Genomic DNA, 23,304 nt, shown 5'->3' with positions numbered 1-23,304 from the left:
TATTTAGCACAATGGAAATTAAATGCAGGGAAACAAAAATTGTCCACGTTATCCAAAACAGAAAAAGTAGTTTCCAAGTTACTCTGAGATCAGTATCACATGAGTACCTGCACAGGTAACAGAAGGAAAACAAATACAGAAAGAGAGGCTTGGAATTGAAAAGTTAATATATATAAAAAAAAGGCAAAGTGTAAATTGGAGGAAGGGAAAGAAAAGATTTAGTAAAATAGTAAAAAAACCCCAAAACATAAGCCTTTGAACAGCCATTTTGAATCATGTTATGCCAGGGCCTAAGAAATGCAGTTTGATTATGGAATCTATTAGAAAGCAAATTTTGTGTTAAGAGAAAGGCAGGAGACTAATGGAACCTTACTTGAATGTAAAATGTCCTTGGGAAAAAGGCAGAAGGGCAGACCCCAGCCAAAAGACAAAAAAAAAAAAAATATTAAAAAAATCTGACTTCATCTTCTCAGAAGGATCCCAAGGATACTGCCACAATTACCATTTCACCAATTATAACGAGGCCATTTCAGAAGAATGATATTAGGGGAAAGAAAACCCTCTTTTAACCTGACATGTTATGACAGAGCAGGGAGGGAGCTCTCTAACCTCATGAAAACGGCTAAGATTTCAGAAGTGATAAATTGCAAGGAGACCTCAGCCACTTCCCGGTTTTTCTTCCTGACAACTACCACGGCAGCACTGCAGGCTCTGCTGGGTCCACCCTTCCCTCAGTCTTCTGGCCGAAGCACAAAGATAAAGGCACTTCTGGTATCAACTTACACAATAACTTTGTGTAAATAGGGTTTTGGGGCTCCTTCTTCTTCAACTAACTCCAAACAATTATTGTATTTTTGCTGCCACCAGGAATTATCAAGACTCTCTCTCAAATTCGATTCTTACCTTCAAAGAACTGCTGCAAGGCCTCATTTTCTCCCACCACATCCATGAAAAGCCAGCAGAAGTGTTTTGCTTTCCTACTGCTTGAAGAATCCCACTGAGAAAAACGCACTGTCTCTCTTCCAGGTGACTACGAACGTGCCAAGGAACACATCATGGTTTTGTCAGAGGTTTCAATGACTTTGTCCCAGCTGATTTCATTCCTCCATAACTAGAGCCAGGGCTCTACTTAAATTCTGCTACACGTAAAGGAGAATCTGACAAAGCTTTTGATGCAAGATGAAGGTGATGTGTGTTCTTCTGTTTACTGTGTCTAATGCTCTTGTTTTAAGGACCTTTGGTCCCAGTACTAACCATAATTACACATGCGCAAAAAAACCACAGCAATAAAAATTACATGTCTTGTCTCTGTACTTTCACACAGGTGATGTAATTAATGCTACTGGTGAAAGCAATAGTAATCAAAAATGCAAGAGCATCAAAAATGCAACCATCACCGGTTTCACTGTATGTACTGTCCCATTTAAGCTCCTGAGCGTCAAGACTCTCCAAATGTCTAAAAAAAAAAATTACATCTCACAACAGTTTGACTATAGGGAAGCAGAACTTCTACATTACTATTATTATTATTATTAACAAAACTAAATCAGAGATTAACCTGTTTATCTAAGGTAACATTGAAAAACACATGGAAAAGCTGAACATTGAACAAAGGTCTTTTACGGCTAATAGCAAACGCAATTTCACTTTCTTTAAATTGATCGTTGTACACTGAAAATTGTCCCTGTTCTGTCACCCCTAGACAAAGAGCAGAAAAATATTCAGACATTTTGAGTATGTATCTGTTAAGAGGCATTTGGTTGTGAACAAAAGTTTCAGTGAAGTCAGTAAGTCTGGAACAAGGCTATTTTCTAAGTTCAGAAAGAACTCAGAAACATTCTTAGAAAAGAACATTCACCAGGCAAATAAGTGTTGCGTAATTTTTAGAAGTCCCAGACACTCAGAGTGACACAGGTTTCTCATGAGAGGCAGCTTGTAAAAATGTAAAAAAGACTTTCGGGGAAGGGACTTGAAGACAGAAGCAAACCCATCAGTATTTCCAAGACGTTGATGTGATTAAGCCAAAGTCATCACCACTGAAATACACCGGGTACATCTTTGTAGTACTTAGGATAAGAAAATACCTCAGTATAATAAACTTTAGATCCATTTATGGCTTGACACTCTCATGTATAAAAAGGACTCTTCTCTCTGCCTGAAGGAGCAACACTTGTCAAGAATTATTAAGTCAGAATAGCAGCAGCTATCATTTAACTACTGTTAACTAATCTGGGAAACGGTTTGGTTTCATTATGTAAACTAAAGATTAACAATCATTTAGGAAGCATTTAGGAGCTTAACATAATACCAACAAACACAGCTTGTTTTCTAAGAGTGAGAAAACCAGACTTCCTTAGCATTATTGAAAAAACAAGCAACCTTTTAACAATTGAAGGTAGAATTCTTCCAGGTTTCTACAGCAGGAACTAGTACCCAGTGATAGAAGATCGATAAAAATATTTCATCAGTACTAAAATAGCCCAGGCTGGACATACTCCATTACTACTAAAATAGTTAGGTTCAGTTGTTTGTTTTAATCTTAACACTGAAATGCCCAGTCAAAGCCAATGCTTGCAAGGTGTTTTCAGGCACACATAACATGCAAACAACACAAATATGGTATTGAATTTCACTGATCATTCTAATTCTATTTACTTCTGTAAAAACTGAGAACACTCCAGTAAGACCGTGATGAACAGTGTTATTTTTGTTTGGCATCAAACAAAATAAATCTATATCCGCTGAGATGCTTCTCGTTAAAGAACCAACTATATAAACTCGCCTTTACTTCTACTGTTTGTCAGTTTACCTGACAATGCTTTAATCTTATCTGTAATTGCTACATGGCTGTGATGATCAAGACCTAGTGTACTTCCAGAAGTGCTTTTGCACAGCAAGTCTACCACATACCCACAACTATGTTCCTTGTAACCCGATTAACTGTCTGCTTTCGGCTTGGACTACACCCAGGGAAAAAGGACCACTTCAACTTGAAGAGCAAAAGTAGCACTTGCACAGCAAAAACACCTTCCTTAAGAAGTCACGATCCTTTTTTGGGTTTCTCTTTGTAGCAAATCGTGTGTGTGAATAAACTGCTAACATTATATAGAAGTTATCATCAGCAGCTTAAAGACATCACACAATGGACATTTTCCAGTTTCAAGGACACCTGGGGGAAACTGATGTATAAAACACTGGGAACTGGAAATCCTCAAAAAGCAGGAGGGAGAGGGGGGGAATCATTTAAAGGAATGGAAAAACTCTAATAAAAGAAAGAAAGAGGGGAAGAGAAAGTTTTTAGCAGTCAGACAGAGGTAAGGACAGATTTCTAACTAAAGAGTAAACAAGGTAATTTTATTGTCCTTGATGTTTGAAAAGCACCCTACTTTAGAGAGAAGATATCCACCATATCCGTTCTTCACTATATATGTTTCTCTTCTTACATTGTTTTATAAAAGAAAAATAGAGGAAAGTAATTCTTCAAAGAATTCCGAGATTTCTTAATTGTCTGTTAACTGTATTGGCATACATCCATGGAGAATACATACATGTATCTAAACACTGCGATGAAGAAAGTGTCAGGCATTTATTCCCTCTTCATAAAATCATCTCAGTTTTACTTATCAGGGAGGTTCACATCATTCTGCACCACAAAGAACAGAAGGCAGACACTGCTTCAGACTAACACTTTAATCAGAAATTTTGTTTTTAAATGTAAATTACAATCACTAATACACCTGCAAGTGCTTACCACATTTGTTCAACTAAGTATTATACGTACGCATATACAGCATAGGTCAGTTTAAAACAATCACAGTACTTCTTAGTGCAATCTGCAAAAGGAGAAAGATCTTGGACCCACTTTGTGGAAATAAGTATCAAGTGACAAAAAAAGATTTAGCGATTTTAGTTATGTATATTCAATGAAGTTCATGCACGCGCCAGAGTAAAAAGAATTAGAGCTCTTCCTTGTAATAGCCAAGTTTTGCTAGTGACATCTCTCTTCTCAGCTGCATAACTTCCCAGAACATCTGATCCACTAAAAAAAAAAAAAGACAGAAATATCATTAAACACACTGAATTCATATTTTATTTCAACTGATGTATACAGGTTGCCTCACTGTACATCAGTTTAGGGGAACTTCAGAAGTAACAAACATCTTGTAAAACCAGAATTAATATGGGTGAGGTCTATTTGTGCTTGGTTGTGACAAAAATTGTTATTTATTTTAAAAATTCTCTATCATGGTCCTATAAAAAATTCCCAAAATTTTAGATTATTTCTTTTTAAACTGGAGAACAAAAATACATCAGTACTTCTTGTCAGCTTCAATTAATTGCTGTTTCTCATTTTAATTGCCGTTTCTCATTTTAATTGCCCTGCCCCTTAACTCATTTTCTGTAAAATTAAAAGATTGCAAGAAGGAAAAAGTAGAACTTGATGGATAAGAATTGTTTCATCACAGAATCTGTAATTTTTCCATTTGTAATCTTTCTTCCTCCCTTTTTTCTACCAGTAACCTGCCAGCAACAATAAACTAGAGAGGAAAAAGATCTTCTTTAAATCTCATCTGTATCCGAGTGCATACCTTAAGCTTCTATACACCCAGCAACACGAATCAAAATTGAGTCTATAATCATTCAAGACAAAAATGATCTCCATGCAGTCGTGATCATGATGTAGAATGACTATAAAGATTAACCCGAGCAACAAGCACAAAGTCTTCCCGACCACATTTCAAAAACTGCTTTTGTAAGTGACCTCTGTCTCAAAAATTATATGGTACACGAGCAGAAATACAAGCAATGCATTATGCAGACAATTATGAGTGTCTACATTCTTCTAAAGCTATTGTTAAAATATTTACATAAAGCTACAAATGCAAATTCAATGTTTTTAATGGTAAAGATGACAATTGAGCTGAAACACCAAACTCAAGTTTTTTCAAAGCTTCTTGTGAAGAATAAGTAATTCTGATAATGTTGAAAATATTTCATTATTTGATGGAAAAAATATTAACTTAATTTCTTTATCTCAATAGCAAAATAAACAGGTTTTAGTTGAAACTATATAGGTCCTTTTGATCAAAGTAAAAGCCTTTTAACTATAAATCAAATTACAACTTAAATAACACATTTTCAAGATCTTCTGCAATGCTAGTACATCAGTAAAAATTACCACCATCTGAAGGTTTCATTAAATATAATTTAGTGTATGAAATAGGTGAATTTCTGGTGAATTCCATGAAAACAATTCTCTTTGACAAGGAAAGTTAACAGCATTATATTTTGTAAAGAATAGTCTTCTCTATCACCTCAGGAATACTTCAGGTTAGAAGCAGAAACAAGAGATTTAGGTGTAGCTAAAGTACTGAGCTCTTGAAATTGGGAAACATCAAGAGAGATCACTATAGGTAAGGTAGATCAAAGTGGGGCTAATTCTAGCCAAATTCTGGAGGAAGCCAATCCACACAGACTCAAAGACTGGAAAAATGAAAAGCACAGACGTCCATAAACATCACAATGCTGTTTTACTCCAATTTTAGAAATGCAACTGAAAAAAAATTAAATTTAAAAAAGTGACAGCAGTTTTTTAAACTAATTATTGACATGGGGCTAGTGACACTTTTTCTGCTATCTGTGCTTCGCAAATCCAGGAGCCTACGTGATATGGTCTGTTTCAAAAAAAACCTTGGAGCGAAGGCTGTTGGGCAATATTCTTTGACCTGGACAGGAAATACAATTACATCAATTGTGTACAGTTTAAATGCAATCAAATCATCATCATTTTCTTCTATAGTGATGAACAATTACAGTATGGTTTCTTGTTTATTTTTTTACAATGTAACCCAAAATATTGTCAACCTTGCCAGTTCTCCCTGGAAGAAAGGGAGACACAAGAAAGGCTGTTTGAATTCTCAACGCACAAAATGAGAAGACACACCGAAATACCAAGTGAAAGGAGAAAAAATAGCCCAGATCAAATCAAACTTAAGGTTTTTTTGGTCTAAAATACCTCAATATTTTGTTACAGAGTCTTTATTTTTAAATACTGTGTGGAAAAAACTGTGACTAACTTCCCTCATTACAGAATTTTTCATAACATTTCTTATTGAATAACATAAGGGGGTTTTAGATGGCCTAAAAATCATGGCTTTTTAATTTGCTGCTGCTGTTAAAAAAAAAACTTCACTGGAGAGTGGGATATCACCAAATTCTTGGAATGACAACAACGACTACCACCAGATAGCTTTCCTGTAATGTCAAGTCACTGCTGTTGTGCGCAGATACCAAGGTTTCAGGCGCATGCACTATGTAAACTTCTATTTATATATGCCAAATACAGTTTCTTACTCACCATCTTGCTGCTTCAACAGTCCTTGCTGGATGTATCGAATATATGTAAAGAAGTTACACACAGAAGTGATCTGAACCCATATAAAAATAATGGTGGTTAATCATTGTGTATAATGGTATGGAAAAATAACTAAATAACTACTACTCAAAATGAAATCACAGTAAATCTACTTACCCTGTAACGACAGAAAGGAGAAATGTAGTAATAACTGCTTGAATCTCCTAATTTGATTCTATGCTTGCATGACTTACTTTGTCCACTGAGAGCACATTTCCTACAAAATATAAAGTTTGCATGATTTAATAAACAAATCTGCCATTAATGTCTAAACACCTGCATGTGTTTAAGGTGTTAATGTAATTGCTTCATATTGGCACAGATACCCAAGTGTCTACCTTCATTTTACAAGTTGTAATTATTACATTATGTTGTCAACTATTTTAGTTCTACAAGGCCTAATTTTGCTTCAAGACCAGTGCACCATGATGCATTTCTGATTTTTAAAGCTTTCTTCAGCTCTGGTCATGTACTTCCATACTCACTAATTCAAGCTGGCTTGACAACTGTGGAACAGTGGGATTTCTTTAACTCTTCATATGTGAAATAAACACTGTTCAAATTATCAGTTGATGCCACCATTTAAACAAATTTTTTTAAAATTCTGCTTGATGTTGCATTTCATCATAAAAAAATATCAGCCCTGCAGAACAGCAGACAATTCTCTGAAGCCTCTTTCAGATGCATTTTAAGAACAGCTTTGTATATATGCCCAAATTGAAATCGTATTTTATAGTAAGAGTATAAAATAATTTGAGACAAAAGAAAACAGGCTGTCTGGCAGTAATTCTTCCCATTACCATTATAAAAAGTGATAGTAAAATAATCAAGTTTACTACTTCTGTTGTATTGCAGTAGTCACCACAAACTCTTCCCAAAAAACAATTCCAGAAAAGGCAAAGAATTTTTAAAAATTTCCTCCAACATTCTTTAGAAAAAGAAGGTTTGAATATCTTGAAGAAACTGCTAATAATACAATCTTAATAAATGTAAATAAAATGGGAATTTAATTTATTTGTAATTTCTATATTGCAGCATCTCAGACGATCTGGGTTGTCATGGCATCCACTGTTTCATTGATTTTAAAAGCTGATGGCTCTTCTCCCTTCCATTTCTACCTCTTGAAATGAGGGCATCTAAGAACAAGCAGCCTTTCAAAAGTGAAACAAAAATTACTAGGCTTCTGAGGTTCTAAACAGTGGCTCAGAGACCCTTTTAAATAGCTTGCAGCTGGCCCACAGAACCACATAAGCCAGGAGAAAATTGAAGAGCGTATATGATTTTCCATAGCAATTTATGAGGACTGACAACAGTCCATTGATTCAAGAAATCCTACAGTAGCTGAAGCAAGCTGATTGCAATTTCAGTCAAGCTTTTGTGAGAAGACAGACAGCCTTTCAATGCTAGGAAAATAAAGCCCTTTTTTCCTTCTAGCTATAGAATTACCTTCTATATGTTATCTTCCATCACACCAGGTTAAATGCTGGCATGACAGTTACTACTAATGACTCGGTTCTGCGCTGTACAGCACACATGCAGCTTAGCACTTTGTTCCCCATGGGGACAATTATTCGAATCCTGTGGGGAAACCCAGCTGTCTTACGTTAAGGCAGCACTTACTACACAACATCACAGGCACCATTCAATAACTCCTGTATATCAAGAATCTTTCTTCACTATTACCGCAGCTCTCTGCCTTCAGCTCCTTATTTTGCCGTTGGGCTATTACCCACTATTTTATGCCTCTGTTCCCCCATCACCCACGCAACTGTACAATAAAATAATTCCTTTAAAAACATTACTCTAGTTTCTGTTATTATTTATTTACAGTTTGTCTATATTTTGTTACCTACTTAAGAACATGGTTTCAGTAAAAATAGTGCTTTGCACCGTATAAAAATAAAAAATGTGAAACTGCTACTCTGATTCAGTGAAAACTGGAACACCTGTTTCCCATTCAGTGCCAGTAACCATATAGAAAGCAAAGCACATTTGCTGTCAAATTACCCTTAAATACTGCATATTCCTTACCTATTACTTATCTAAAAAGACTACCACAAGAGTTTTGTTGCACATGACAGAGGGGAAAAGGGAGAAAGGAGTACGCCCGTCCTTTTGATACACCTAAAGTAACTAAATTACAATTTGTGCATAGTCATCTCAAAATAATAATCTATACCTAGCCAACAATTTAAGGACTACATAAATTCTAGTTAAAAATTTACCTAACACTGGAGAAAACAGATTAAAAAAAACTCATTAAACTTCGGAATGATGCAACTGAGTCTCTTGGTTTTGAGTAAATATTTCATCATGTCAAGACATGGGGAAGTTGCTTGAACCACAATGATTTTAAATCAATTTGCCAATTGCTCTTTAATGACACATGGCTTGTTTCAGTAGCTTCAGGCTGTCCAGATTTTCTACTGCGTTCATGGAACACAGCTCACAGTGGTGTGTCTTGGATTTGAAATCACCACCCCTTGAGTAGCTGCATTATTGGTGGTGGGCCCTTCTGATGATAGGGTTACAGCTCAAAGAGCGTGTTTTCTGGAGACAGGAGTAAGCTAAAGAATATATAAATGTCTGAATTTTTTAGGCTTTTTAGAAAGAATCAAACACTAAGTAATAAAACACAATTTTCATTTTATACAGCTTCTTTAAAGAGGATGTAAAAAATTTTGAAATTTTAAAATGTATTTTCTCTTCCACTCAAAAATAGAGAAAAAAACCAAAAAATAAAACCAATAGTGATGAAAAAGAAAAAAGATCTTAAGAGTCAGATGAAAGAAGATTTGCATCAAAATGTTATCAGAAAATTGAGCTCCAACAATACAAATATTACTGAGCGAATTGTCAACTTGTCCAAAAGTTATCCAACAGAAAAGTCAAGGCTTTCTCAAGATTCAGAAGGTTCCAGATTAACACTGACCTTGCTTGCTCAACCCTGACATACACTAAAGCACACTACAAATGCCTGCCTTCTCCTCCACATCAATCATAGCCCCAGTGCCTCAGGCAAGTCCCTTCCACCTAACTTCAATGTCTATATCAGTACCTGACAAGTCTTGCTTCAGATACCTCTAGGACCACTCTAAAATTTCTAAAATAATCTTCCTGCTATTCAGCCATACTTCCTGCTTTAAGTTCAAGCTCGCCTTCATTCCCACTTCATTACATTCCTCCTGCTCAAATTCAGCAGATTAAATCTATTTATCTCCTCTCAAATCCTTCAACTACCTTTGTCAGTGTGCTATGTACATCCTAAATTTCTTACGCCACAAATATTCTAGAGGTAGAGTATTCAGCCTGTGCTACTTCAATACCTATTTCTTTCATGACACTTCCCAGGTGACAGCCCCTACTTCAAAAGCATCTGTTTTAAGCATCACGATGGTCTTCTTCAAGGAAGTGAACATTACTTTTGCGGTCAATGCATCATAAGTGAAGTAAACAGCTCTTTCAAAAAGGGAATTTGTCTTAAAGGTTTGTTCTATATTAGTCTTTTTTAAAGATTAATTTACTAGTTGTTTACTTGCCACATAAAAATTTGTAACAGCAATTTTGAAGTCTTAGATTTTAGGAAATAAAGTTCAAGATGCACAAATTTGACTGAGGTGATCAGCTGATAGCCGTTTTCTCAATCCCAGAGTTATCTCAAATAAGTCAAGATTCCCCCTCTGTCTGTTAGCTTAACATACTTTGGTCCCCCACATTCAACTGCAGAAGCTTTCACAAATCGAACAGGTTGCAAGCCAACAGGTTCAATGCTCAGAGTGTTGTTTTCAACAGCTTCCAGAACAGCTGAGGCCAACTGCAAGAGAAATTTAGAAAGCAGTTAAAAACAGCTCTGCGTTATCCATTGCCTCAAAGCAGTGACATATTTCTTCCTCTGTAAAGTTAGGAACACCGAAAAAACTCAACTTGCCAAACAGAAATTCAATTACAAATGAGATTTTGCTCTAATCGTGAGCAAGAGGCCCAATTTCCAGGCTCCTGTTCAAATTCTGCCCTCCAAATAACCCTGCCCTCCCTGAGGCAAGATAACTGCCTTTACAGCCAGGAATGTAGTCAAGCATGTTTAAAATGCTAACTGTATTTTCAGTCATCCCTCATAAGCCCAAACAGCATATACATTTGCACATGTAGTGTTCTTGTCAGAGACTGGATATGACAGAAACTTTATTTTAAAAAAATTGCTCTAATTTTATCATGTTCTAAGGAAACACAAAATGATGCAGCACGCCTCCTTATCTCACAGAAACCAAGTAAATATTATGTCACTGTTTTTCAGCTAAAGATAGCTTTAGAAAGGTGTCCAAACAAGCAAGACTGAACAATATACAGAAAAGTCAACATATATAGAAAAGCCAGCTGCAACTTTCAAACACTAGTCTAGTTAAAACATCATCTTCATGAAACGATGTGCAACTTTCCTCAGGCTATTTATGCTAATTCTTTATAAACACACAATCATAAGACAGTAGAAATGTTCTCATTTTGCTTGATTGGACCCAACACTTGCCCAAGACTACTGTTTAAATATGGACAAGGAATAGCCATTACTTGATTTAAAAGAAGATGCAATTTATGTTATTAGTGAAATAATTTTGTGACAAGGTTCCTTCCCACCGGGCAATAAAGATATTTTTCTATTGTACTTTGAATATTTTAAAAACAGAATGTTACTATTAAAGTAGTTCATATGACATGCTCTTTCTCTGCCATCTCCCAAAAGCAAAACAAAACACTACACATATACACAAGAGGCTACTGAGAGTTAATGTAATACTTCAATCATCCTAATAACTGCATTCCCAATTATTCAAAAGCACAATACCTGTGTAGTTTATTGTTTGGTTTAACTGCACATTAGTTTATTGATATTCAAGTGAAAACAGAAGTTAGTGACAATACCCAGCATTTCCAAACAATAACTGATATAACTGACAAGGGCTAGAAGCCTCATTCTTTCCTTAAGAGGAAATACAAATCTACAGTAATTATGTCATCACTGAAGCAGAAAAAAACCAAAATCAAATTGCTGGGAAAGACAACAGGATGGCCTACTTACACATACTGCAGAAGCAATTTAATTCCCATAGTAATCAAGTAAACCTTTTAGTGGGAGAGGTTCCTATGATAGTGTACACCAACCATAATGAACTGGTATACCATTAACTAAAAGATCATGCATGCTTATGGCCGGCAAGTAACAGTTGATTAAAAGCATGGGAAAAGACCATAACACCACATGAAAACAACAGATAAGCATTATGAAGAAAACAGAGCATTTTCCATGTGAGGTGTTTCATTTTATTGTGAAAAAAATATATCAAGTCTGAGGGCTTTAAAATTTGTTATTCTTATTTTAATAAAGATCTAAGAATATGGTCCCTTTTTCCCAGAGACTGATACCACAACTACAGCCTGTAAGTGCTGCTTAAAAACAGAAACAAAGCAAAGCAGCTGGAATCAGCGGAATCAGATCCACATTATTCCCAGGATGGGTAAAACTCTGGTCTTTCCTCTATGAGTGTGCGGGAATAGCACAAGGAAAAAAGTCTCATAATTTGTTTCATCTAAAACCATATTCCCTAACTGCCCCTGTTGAATCACATCAAATCCCTACGTCTAATTCTTGTAACTCAAACCTCTCCAAGAAAATGCTCAGACTGCTTGCAGCCTGCTCAGAGAGAAAACTGGTCCACAAAATTAATTATATTGGTCTCTACTGCCCCCTATATAAACAAGAGACAGTGACAAGACACTATTTCTACAGAACAGCATCTCTGAAGTATCAGGAAAAACATCACCATCCATTCCTACAAACATCAAATTCTGCCAAACAGGAGTAACATCTGAAAAAGTAGACCTAAAAAGACTGTATCTGGAATAGCATAATGGTGAAGAAAAAAAAAATTATCATTTCAATATTCCAGACTAAACTTCAGCAATTCACTGTAAGCTGTTACATTCTAATGAAAGAAAAAATGGTTAAACTTCTATGAAAGCATTTTTAATACAGTCTATTGGCTTCGTGTAACATATTTGTTAGTGACCACATTTAGACTATTTCCATTACCTCACTTTTTGAGAAGGTTAAACATGGAAAAATATCTTCCCGATAAATTTTGTCCAAGAAAGGACATGTTCTGTCCATAGTAGGCTCGTCCTTCCAAGATCTGAATTCATTGTACAAAGACAGGTCAGCCTAGAACATAAAGATTAATGTATTTTAGTACTGCAATTATCACATTACTGTCTATCATTTGCAAATATCCACAGGTAAATAATGAGCACTAAAACTAAATGCTTTCCATTGCACTGTGAAAGAATGCTACTGTGCCCCAGGTATGAACACCTTCTTAAATCCGCTTTTCTAAGACTATAAATATAAGCAAATCGAAACATATAATTTTCAAGACACAAATGTAACGCATTCACTGGTCACCACACCAGCAGGGACAAGCTAATTACTTCTCCCCCATTTCCTAGGCTTCCAGGATAGCTTTGAAAAATTTAACTGATTGTTCAGCAGAAAAAAGCCAAAAATTAATTTTCTTCTTGATGCATTTTCATTACAGCATTTTAGTCCATCTCCATTTCTGTGATTACAGAAAAGCAGACTAATCTAAAGAAAACCACTGCAATCCTAGACATCTTTATGTTCACCCTGCATCTGAATAGAACACACTGCTATCTGAACACTAAAAGAAAACTGACACTTAAACACTAAATATACTAACACAGGAAAGCAGGAATTCAAGACACAAATCAATTAAAACTATACTCTTATTCTTCATTTTTCATCTTTATGTCTAAACTCTATGCTACATCAGGAAGGCAAGGATATTCACTGGGCATGATTTAGAATCACAGAATCATTTTAGTTGGAAGCGACCTTTAAGATCACCAAGTCCAACCGTTAACCTAACACTGCCAAATTACCACTAAACCATGTCCCTCACCACCACATCTACCTGTCTTTTAAGTACCTCCAGGGATGGCGACTCAACCACTTCCTTGGGCAGCCTCTTCCAATGCTTGACAACCTTTTCCGTGAAGAAATTTCTCCTAATATCCGATCTAAACCTCCCTAGCGCAACTTGAAGCCATTTCTTTTTGTCCTATCACCTGTTACTTGCGAGAAGAGACCAACCCCACCTCGCTACAACCTCCTTTCAGATAGTTGTAGAGAGCGATAAGGTCTCCCCTCAGCCTCCTTTCTCCAGGGTAAACAACCCCAGCTCCCTCAGCTGCTCCTGACAAAACTTGTGCTCTAGGCCCCTCACCAGCTTTGGTGCCCTTCTCTGGACACACTCCAGCACCTAATGTCCCTCCTGTAGTGAGGGGCCCAAAACTGAGCACCCCATGGTGCGGCCTCACCAGTGTTGAGTTACAATCACCTCCCTAATCCTGCCAGCCACACTATTTCTGATACAGGCTAGGATGCTATTGGATGCCTTGGCCACCTGGGCACACTGCTGGCTCATATTCAGCCGGCAGACGATCAACACCCCCAGGTCCTTTCCAGCCACTCTTCCCCAAGCCTATAGTGCTGCATGGGGTTGTTGTGACCCAAGTGCAGGACCCAGCACTTGGCCTTACTGAACCTCATACCACTGGCCTTGGTCCACCAATCCAGCCTGTCCAGATCCCTCTGTAAAGCCATCCTACCCTCAAGCAGATCAACACTCCCACCCAATTTGGTGTTGTCTGCAAACTTTCTGAGCATGCACTCGATCCCCTTCTCCAGATCACTGATAAAGACATTAAAGAGAACCAGCCCCAATACTGAGCCCTGGGGAACACCACTTATGACCAGCCACCAACTGGATTTAACTCCATCTACGACAACTCTTTGGGCCCAGCTACCCAGACAATTTTTAACCTAGCAAAGCGTACACCCATCCAAGACACGAGCAGCCAGTTTCTCCAGGAGAATGCTGTGGGAAATGGTGTCAAAAACTTTACTAAAGTTTAAGTAGACAACATCCACGGCCCTTCCCTCTTCCATTAAGCAGGTCATTTATGAGCCTGCTTGCCCACAGCTCTTCTAGTCAATGAGAAATACTAAAACAACCCATTAAATCACGCTAGGAGTAAGCATGCTCTGTGTTAGGAAGAGATGGTTTTGTCTGCTTTGAAAACAGCTTGTCATTTCCACATCAAGATCAGTTTAGAAGTAGGAAGACACCTATCCAGTCTGGTGTTTGGAAGACTGGTTCTGGACCACTATTAAAAATCCACATTTGCTTTATGGGACCTGTCCCATGGGCTGGCTACCCACTAACAGCTGGAGCACACTGAGGTACTCACAGGGCACATCATCTGGTTTAGGGTTACTTGAGAAGGATCCTGTGCATGGGCACCAACACTGCTCCAAGACGTGAACCAAGCAGAGTGGGGATAAGTGCTTCCGACACATAGCCCTCATCCAACGTGAGAGACTAATGCCAGTCCCCAATGGGATATGCAACACCACCATCCTGGTCTTCTGATGCAACACCATCCTCAGACTGGTTTTGACATTCTGCTAACACACACATCAGCACCTTTCCCCTCCAACTGGTTGTTAAATCCCTTTCTTGTACTATCGCAGACCTATATTCCCAAAACCCAAACCTAAAGCTATAGGAAGGGATGTATGCTGCAAGCCATAAAATTTAAAATTTTGTAATATTAAAAACAAATGAAAGAGGGAAAACAACAGATGTTAAAAATTAAAATAATTTATTTTTATTCCCATTAAAAACAGCAGTACACTGCTTTGAACTAACCTCTTTCAGTGTTTTGTTCTTTCCCCATGCATTACCCCTCCCCTGAGCTCCCAGCACTTTGCCGTTTTTCTACATATATATTTTGGGGACTTCTTTTGTCGGTTTTTTTTTTTTCTTGAAAAAGAACCTACAAAAATTAGACTGGCAAACTTGTTTTCCATTAGAGCTACTTGCCTTACACTCAGGTACAATCAGGAACAACCATCTTAATTAAGCTAGTCTATAGATGTTGTGGTTGCTAAGCCACCAACCTCATTGTACAAATGAAATTCAATAGGTGTAACTTGCTCCCTAAAGGAACATTTCCCATACCCTAAAACTCATCTCAGGTCTGGCTTTAAAATGAATACAATTAAGGGATATCAGCAGAAAAAAAGCCATTTTCAATTTGTACTATATGCTTCTAAAAATCAAGATGCATTTCTTATTAACTCGGTTATTTTCTAGATTTAACTCGATTTCCCCCAAACCTGCAATTTATAAAGAAGCTGCCTTGAAAAAACTGCTCAGTGAATATAGCTTGAGCTCTTCCTTTCCAAACTACACTGTGTTACATGCGTATCTCCTCCCTGCCATTACCTGCATTTTCACTAGATCAAAGGTTTTATTACCTGCAATTAAAGGTACAGCCAATTGTAATAATAATTTCTAGTTACATTTTTAATGTTTTCATTTTACAGTAAAATATAACATCAGAGAAACATTTCAGCTCTTTGCTGATGCGTTTATCAGCATTTACACTGAATGGATGCTACCTGCCTGCCTACCAGGCAGCTATTCAGCTTGGCTAAATCTTGTCAATACCTAAATTAGTTAGATATGTCCACTTATCCTAGATAGGATACGTCCACATGCTAGGAAACATTTTTATGGGATGTTGGCACCTTTCTGGCTCCACTGCAATTTAGGGTAGACAGACAGCCATCTAACTGTCTACTTTCCACAAAGAAACTTTAGAGTTGACATGTATTATATCCAGCTTCATCCAACACCTCAAAATGCAAAGCATTGGGTGGTAGACTCTCCATAAGGGTCCAAAGCTATATTCCCCACACCACAACACCACTACGTACCCCTGAGCAAGAGGCTTCAAAAGCAGGGCTGAGAGTATAAGTCACTGAATATCAGAAGAATGACATACAAAGGGTAACCTAACACAGTGGCAAGAACATTTAGCAAGAAGGGGGCAGAACAAGGGTTTCAGACGGAGGTCTCAGAAATGCAAAAACATTCCCATTAGACCAACAATAAACAAAAGCAGCAAACAAACCCACAAAGCACTGGAGAGCGGAAGCAGTAGGGAAGACACGTCTCCCCTGCTTAAAAAGATGTCCTAACCACCATGCCAGAGGCAGTCTTGCTTTCTTCACCCCATGCTGCACTCCATTAAGTACTCCTGCTCAGAAGAGAGAAAGAAATACTGAAATCACAGTGGGTGGAAAACCTGTGTGTTTCTTACCAATTCCCTGGGCTGTCACTGGAAGAAACCTGTTTTAAGCAGCCTTGATCAACACTGAAGTGTCTCCTTATGCAGCCAACAAAGGAGACTGAACTAAAGAAAAAGTGTCAGGCAGACTGGACCTTCTGCAGCATGTCCTTCACATTCACCACTTTCCACAAGAAATTGAGGCAAACCAGATTTCTCCCCTCTCTCACTCCTGCCTGAAGCTTAAAAATTTCATTGAGTCATGACCTCAGTGTGATGCTTACAAAGTAATTTGATTCCATCCCAGCTCTCCCCTTTTCTGAAGGGCAACAAGGATTCAATTTTAATGAGGAAAACATCCTGGATACCACTGAAAGTGGGCAGGCAGGATGTAAAGCTTGGGTTTTTTGGTGGTTTTTTTTTTTGAAGCCCGAGTATGAAACAGATCTGGAAAAAACCTTTATTTTCTAGATTTATAGTAAAGAAGAGTATAGTATAAATGCACTTAATGATGACTGGCAAAACAAAGTATGAAATTGGCCACTGTGAATCACATTAAAGATCCAGTTAGCCTGTTACCTGTCTGACAATGGCCAGCAGTCACAGAGCTGGCTGCAGAGCGGAGCAAAGACAATGACATGTCTTCATTTTACAGCCTCACAGCTTCTAGCAATCTGTAGTTAAAGAAGCTTCCTAAGCTGAATGTCATATCTGTCTTCTATATACCTTGACAGCCTTTTCTTTTACCACTTTGCATGACTACATTTTGAACACATTTATATTTTTAATCCTCCTACCTCGTGACAATGAGTTGTAAAGTTTCATTATGTACTGACTGAAAATGATTCTTTTAGCTTCGAGTTTTCCTATTACAAGAAATCTTTAATATTTGTTCACCATTTATCTTCGCCACATCAGCTGTGATTGTATAGATTTTTGTTCTACCTCAAGTCTCCCTCTCTCTCTCTCTACACAGAAATACTTCCATAGGTTTGACCATCTATGTCACACTTCCTCATATTTTCATTATGTCCTTTCAGAGATGAAAATATAGCTGCATGCATAGACACACACATTTACTACATGTTTACACAGCAGTATAATGCTTTTTCTTTTGCTATTTATTCCTTTCCTAACAACTTCTAAAACTCTGTGGGTCTCTGACCATCACTGAGCACTGAATCAGCATATTATTGCTAGCTAAAACACCAGAGTACAGACTGAACTTAAAACTAGCTGCCAAGCTTTGCCAGTCTTAAAAAGACAAGAATGTCTTTAGAAGACAAGAAAGTAATAAAAGGAAATTCACAGAATCACAGAATGGTAGGGGTTGGAAGGGACCTCTGGAGATCATCTAGTCCAAACCCCCTGCCACAGCAGGGTCACCTAGAGCAGGCTGCACAAGGACGCGACCAGGCGGGTTTTGAATGTGTCCAGAGTTGGAGACTCCACCACCTCTCCGGGCAGCCTGTGCCAGTGCTCTGCCACCCTCAAAGTAAAGAAGTTCCTCCTCATGTTTAGGTGGAACTTCCTATGCTCAAGTTTGTGCCTGTTACCTCTTGTCCTGTCCCCGGGCACCACTGAAAAGAGCCTGGCCCCATCCTCCTGACACCCACCCTTTATGTATTTATAAGCATTGATAAGATCCCCTCCTCAGTCTTCTTTTTTCCAGGCTGAAAAGACCCAAGTCCTTCAGTATTTCTTCTTAAGAGAGGTGTTTGAGTCCCCTAATCGTCTTGGTAGCTCTCTGCTGCACCCTCTGCAGCAGTTCCCTGTCCCTCTTGAACCGGAGAGCCCAGAACTGGACACAGTACTCCAGGTGCGGCCTCACCAGGGCAGAGTAGAGGGGGAGGATGACCTCCCTCGACCTGCTGGCCATATTCCTCTTGATACACCCCAGGATGCCATTGGCTTTTTTGGCCACAAGGGCACATTGCTGGCTCATGGTCTTCCTGTTGTCCACCAGGACTCCCAGGTGTCTTTCCACAGAGCTGCTCTCCAGCAGGTCAGCCCCCTCTACTGGTGCATGGGGTTATTCCTCTCCAGGTGCACAATTATCTACAAGTACACTACTATTTTTTTTTCCAGCACAATGTAGCTATTTCTAAGTCCACAACTGCCTGTCTGCTAGAATTACATTTTTTCCTAGATACCTCTTTCTCATTTATAGATTTTGAATTTCATCTGCTGTTCTACTAACTACTCAGTATCATAAGATCCTTCTCAACTCTTCAGTCACTTTTTGCTACTACCCTTCCAAGGACTCAAGCACCAACTTGTCTCATTATTTCCCCATTTTCATTTACATGAGTAGATTTAAAAAAAAAAAAGAGAAAAATCACAGGCCCCTCTCATACTCTGTACTCTGGTACTAAATGACTGATTCTGTCTTTTCCCTGGCCTCTTTCACCTATTATTGATCTATAAAATGACTCTTCCTCTTTCCTATGACAGTTTATGAAACATTTATGAAATTTTATGAACTTGCAGTGATGGACTTCATAAAAAGCCACTAGGACCTGTCAGTTATACTGTATTTTTCTTTTTTGAATTCCCATCTTTAAATTATTAATTCCAATATTCTTATCTCATCTTCCCGTAACGATTTAAAGGTAAACAAAACTTGGAAAAATCACCACCCACTGGTATGTAAGAAAAATTTTCTTTCATTAATCAAATATATCTCTAAAATAGTCAGTATTACATGAAGATTGAAAATATCCTAGATTTATTGTGAGTAAAAAAAAAAAACCAACAAAGCCAGCTTATCAGCAAAAAGAAGACAATCTTCTACTGTTACCTCTTTACAGTCTTTTACAATTGGCTGCATCATAGTAAGGTCCTGATGACTGCCACCCATAGCACTGCTTGTACTCTTGTTTCTTGCATGGCCTTTCTTAAAAGGAGTTTTTCCAGTAGATTGAAACTCCTTAGTTGGAGATGTAGGTGAAGTAGACAGTACTAGTGTTTTCAATGCTGCTACTTCAGCCTGAAGGACATCAATCTGGAGGGGCGGGGAAATAAAGTCATTCACAAACAAAAATATCATCTTAGGCTGCAAATATTTTAAATCATTTAACAAAATTTCCAGTTATCTTGGTTCAATTCAAGGCTTCATCTTCCAACAGTACTAACACACAGACGCCTATGCAATTGCATACAGTAGTAACACTGGCTTCCTATTGCACCTTGCTAGCTATGATACAATGCTGAAACACCAGCTCTGTGTCCACAGGTGTTAGCTAAGAATACGTCAAGGCAACACAAAACAATTTAGTATCTATTTTACTAATGTATACAGGAAATGCTCTATTTACATCTTTATGATTCACACTTCAGATTTGTAACCATGTGAAAAGACAAAGTAAGCAAGTCAGAAAAAAACTCACCTTTCCCTGTGCTTCTTTTAACTGTTTTTCTGCTGCAGCTTGTTTGACATTAGCTTCTTTAACCATTTTGTGTGCTTCCTATAAAAAATGTTTAGCCAGTGTAAATGCTTCACATAAATTTACAAGATCCCGTTAAAAAAAAAAAAAACACAAACTAAGGACATACTTTTGCTTCATGGAGACTACTTGTGAATAGTAAGTTGTGCAACAGTCTGAAATTAAATAGTTACATACCAAAAAATACCTAAAAATCTATCATCTGGATTCATTACTGGCCCACCAAGTTTCTTCTGCTTGGTCCTGAGCCCAGATTCAGAAATTCAGCAACTCCACCCACGCCCCCTCCAGCAGGAACAATACCTGTCATGAACACCAGGCTCCAGTCACGCTTCGGTGGCTGACAAGTCAAGCTCCTTGACCCCCCAAGAGAAAGACTCAACCAGTAGCAACAAAAGCAACATGGGCACAGCAGAACATTCAAAAGAACTTCTTTCTTCTAGCCAGAATAACCAGTTTTAGTCAACTGTAAATTTCTGCATGAAGGAACCGGTCAAACAACTATGAAGTCTAAATTCTTACCATCAATAAAACAAAGCAACATCTTAAAAAATAATTTATAGATTAATAAACATTTCCTAAGTAGCACAGAAAAAGCACTAAAAAAAATCCAAGTAAAGAAACAAAGCTAAGCCAATAAGGAAGAAAGTGTAAAAGGACTGGGAATTTTTTAAACATCCTTTTACCTCATACCTCTAAGCCTTTTGTCTGTATAATGTATTTGTTTAGGCTCTGATCCAGCAATTTGCGCCTGTGATCAAATTACTCTTCTTACTTCGTACTTACTGAAGGCAACAAAGATTGAAAGATCAGGGCCATGGACTAAATTACTTGGGATAGGATCCTTCTCATATCTGTAAAGCGCCTAGCACGTATCTGGACGCTATATAAATAAAACAAAAAAGTTCATACGTCATCATACCAAAAGATCTGGCTCCCACTGGCATACAACAGAGCTGTATAATATGGATTTGTAAAATTCTCTTAAGTAAAAACAGACACATGCAGAATGGGAACATACACATTTATACAATGTGTACAAATACATTTAACATTGACCATGCAGTTTCTGCTTAGTGATGCACCTTTGAAAGCAAAGCATGTTACAGTGCAATTACAGCATAATAATATAATATATACACCCAGCTGTGCAAAATAAGTCTCAATCCTCCACTGGGATGCATTAAAATAAGCTTCAGTATATCCACTTACAGGGTCACTGAAATTAGTGGGATTCACAATAGAACGTGAATTCAACGGCTGCACATCCCAGAGCAAAAATCAAGAAACCTCACCACTGTGTTTTGTTAGGGTCTCTTAGTGAAATCAAATCACATCAGAAAATTCAAGTGACATGCCCATGACAGTTGGAGTTCTGAATAATTAAAACTCAATTATTACTAATACACTGTATTTCAAATATAGCTTTAACAAATTGATAGACAGATGTTCTAAGTTATGAAGCGTCATTAACATAAAATTTCACTGACAATTTTGATTTTATTCCTCTACAGTTAAAATACCCACCCAACGTTTTCCTCCCCCCCAGCATACACAAGTATTTATCTTGAAGTGTACCTTTCCGGTCTCCCATTTATTCTCTACGCACAGGAACTGTTTAATGTTTTAAGTAACTTTGCCTTACCAGGATAAGGTAATAAAACACGCTGCCAACCCACAGAGCAGTTTGTAATTTGATTTTTAAATGTCAGTATTTTCAAGGTTTTAATAGCACTTTTACACCAATACATCATCATAGGTTTAAATACTGTTTCTAAAACATACCTAATGATGTATCCTTATGCATATGCTGAAAACCAATACTTACAATTCAGTAAACATATAAATCATCTTCAGATTATGACATTTATTCTGACAGATATGGGTATCACAATTTAGCCTCTAGGCATTCCTATATATATTCCTATGACAAAATGAGAACTGATCCTTCTTCAAGTATGGATTTAAGATATTTTTTTCTGTGTAAGACAGGCTCACAATCTTTGCTGGCACTACCGCCTTTTTCTGGAATGAAAACGTCCCACTTAAAGTTCAGGCTTCTCACTTGGTAACCAGGTTCCACCCTGGTGCATCACTCACTATTAATGTTTCTTTTCAAGTTTGTGGGAGTAGCATGCTGACGGACCCAAAATTCAAAAGCTGAAAACATGGCTAAGTTATGTACTTGCTACCTCCATTGATCTGGAACTACGTTATTTTTTTATTTTAGTCACCATGGCAACCTCAAATTTAGCTCTTATCTAGATAGTCTTATTGTCAGACAGAGAAGCTGTCTCAAAATAGTTATGCCAAAAAATAAGCCTAAGTAGCATTAAGCTTTCTGATATATTTTCCTTATTTTCTTTGCTTTGTGTCTAGGCAGACTGACAAGCTCAACAAGGTCTCTTTCATCTAAGTGAAAAGTCTACTGCTCGCTCTTAAGCCTCTACTTCAACGCACCCAGGTCTTCAGGACACAAATCCCTTTATAAGCTTATTGCAGAGAAATTCAGCATACAATATACTGATTCTACATAAAACATCTGGCTCAGCTTCCTTTAAGTATATCACATCGAAGACTCCAACAAACCTCAAACAGACTAGCTGTAAGTTCTTCCAATTCCTGTCCAAGTTGATCTCGCACTTTAGAAAGCCTTTCACATTCTTCATCTTTTAACTTCAGCTCCTATGGAAAATTGAAAGTTATTTATTCTGACTTAGAGTAGGAATTTGGCCTTTTAAAGCTAATACCACAGAGAGGGGTGAGGAAAAAAAAATAATAATCAGAGGAACATAAAACCTTTGCTAAACAAAGCCTTTCAAAATATTATTCTTAACACTAGAAGCAATTAAATTAATGCCACACATACATATAACTATTCCTCCTGCTATACAGCAATATACCAGGCCAATCTAAAGTATCTCTAACCTACACATCAGCATTTCCAAAATACTCTGAAGAAAGAAAAGTTTTTTCCTGAAATTACAGAAGACTGAAGTCACTTAAAATACAGATCAAGTTAATTATTGGGACAGACAGAATACCAGTTCTGTTTACCCATTCCTTAACAGACATTAAAGAAAGTAATGCTTTAAAAAAAATTCTTTTAAAAAAAGCTTTGTCTCAAGACAAATCCCCAATTCTAAAAGAACCTTAAAACATATTTTACTATAAATACCGTCTCCTGCATATCTCCTTACGACTAATACAATTCCAAAATCATACTGTAATTAT

The 23,304-nt window shown here is 37.5% G+C and overlaps 2 protein-coding genes across 3 annotated transcripts in view; both read right to left on the bottom strand.

Moving 5' to 3' along the window:
* MYRFL (myelin regulatory factor like) overlaps nt 1-949 on the bottom strand; it is a 44,518-nt gene extending 43,569 nt beyond the window's left edge. Inside the window, exon 1 of the mRNA XM_074573097.1 lies at nt 904-949. Within this exon, the coding sequence (XP_074429198.1) occupies nt 904-949 (46 nt within the window). The remainder of the gene's footprint in view (nt 1-903) is intronic.
* A 2,726-nt stretch (nt 950-3,675) lies between these two features.
* Nucleotides 3,676-23,304, bottom strand: part of RAB3IP (RAB3A interacting protein) — a 35,185-nt gene continuing 15,556 nt past the window's right edge. Inside the window, exons 4-11 of one of the 2 annotated variants that reach the window (XM_074573112.1) lie at nt 22,660-22,755; nt 20,014-20,091; nt 19,425-19,628; nt 12,501-12,629; nt 10,117-10,229; nt 6,533-6,632; nt 6,359-6,428; nt 3,676-4,039 (exon numbers count right to left, since the gene is read on the bottom strand). In XM_074573112.1, coding sequence (XP_074429213.1) covers nt 3,957-4,039; nt 6,359-6,428; nt 6,533-6,632; nt 10,117-10,229; nt 12,501-12,629; nt 19,425-19,628; nt 20,014-20,091; nt 22,660-22,755 — 873 coding nt within the window. In that variant the 3' untranslated portion in view covers nt 3,676-3,956. The remainder of the gene's footprint in view (nt 4,040-6,358; nt 6,429-6,532; nt 6,633-10,116; nt 10,230-12,500; nt 12,630-19,424; nt 19,629-20,013; nt 20,092-22,659; nt 22,756-23,304) is intronic. The other variant, XM_074573121.1, reaches the window with a different exon arrangement.

The sequence above is a fragment of the Larus michahellis genome, chromosome 1, assembly GCF_964199755.1.
Source record: "Larus michahellis chromosome 1, bLarMic1.1, whole genome shotgun sequence".
Lineage (NCBI taxonomy): Eukaryota > Metazoa > Chordata > Aves > Charadriiformes > Laridae > Larus > Larus michahellis.
Note: the sequence above shows the minus strand (reverse complement) of the source record. Positions and strands in the feature narration are given on the sequence as shown.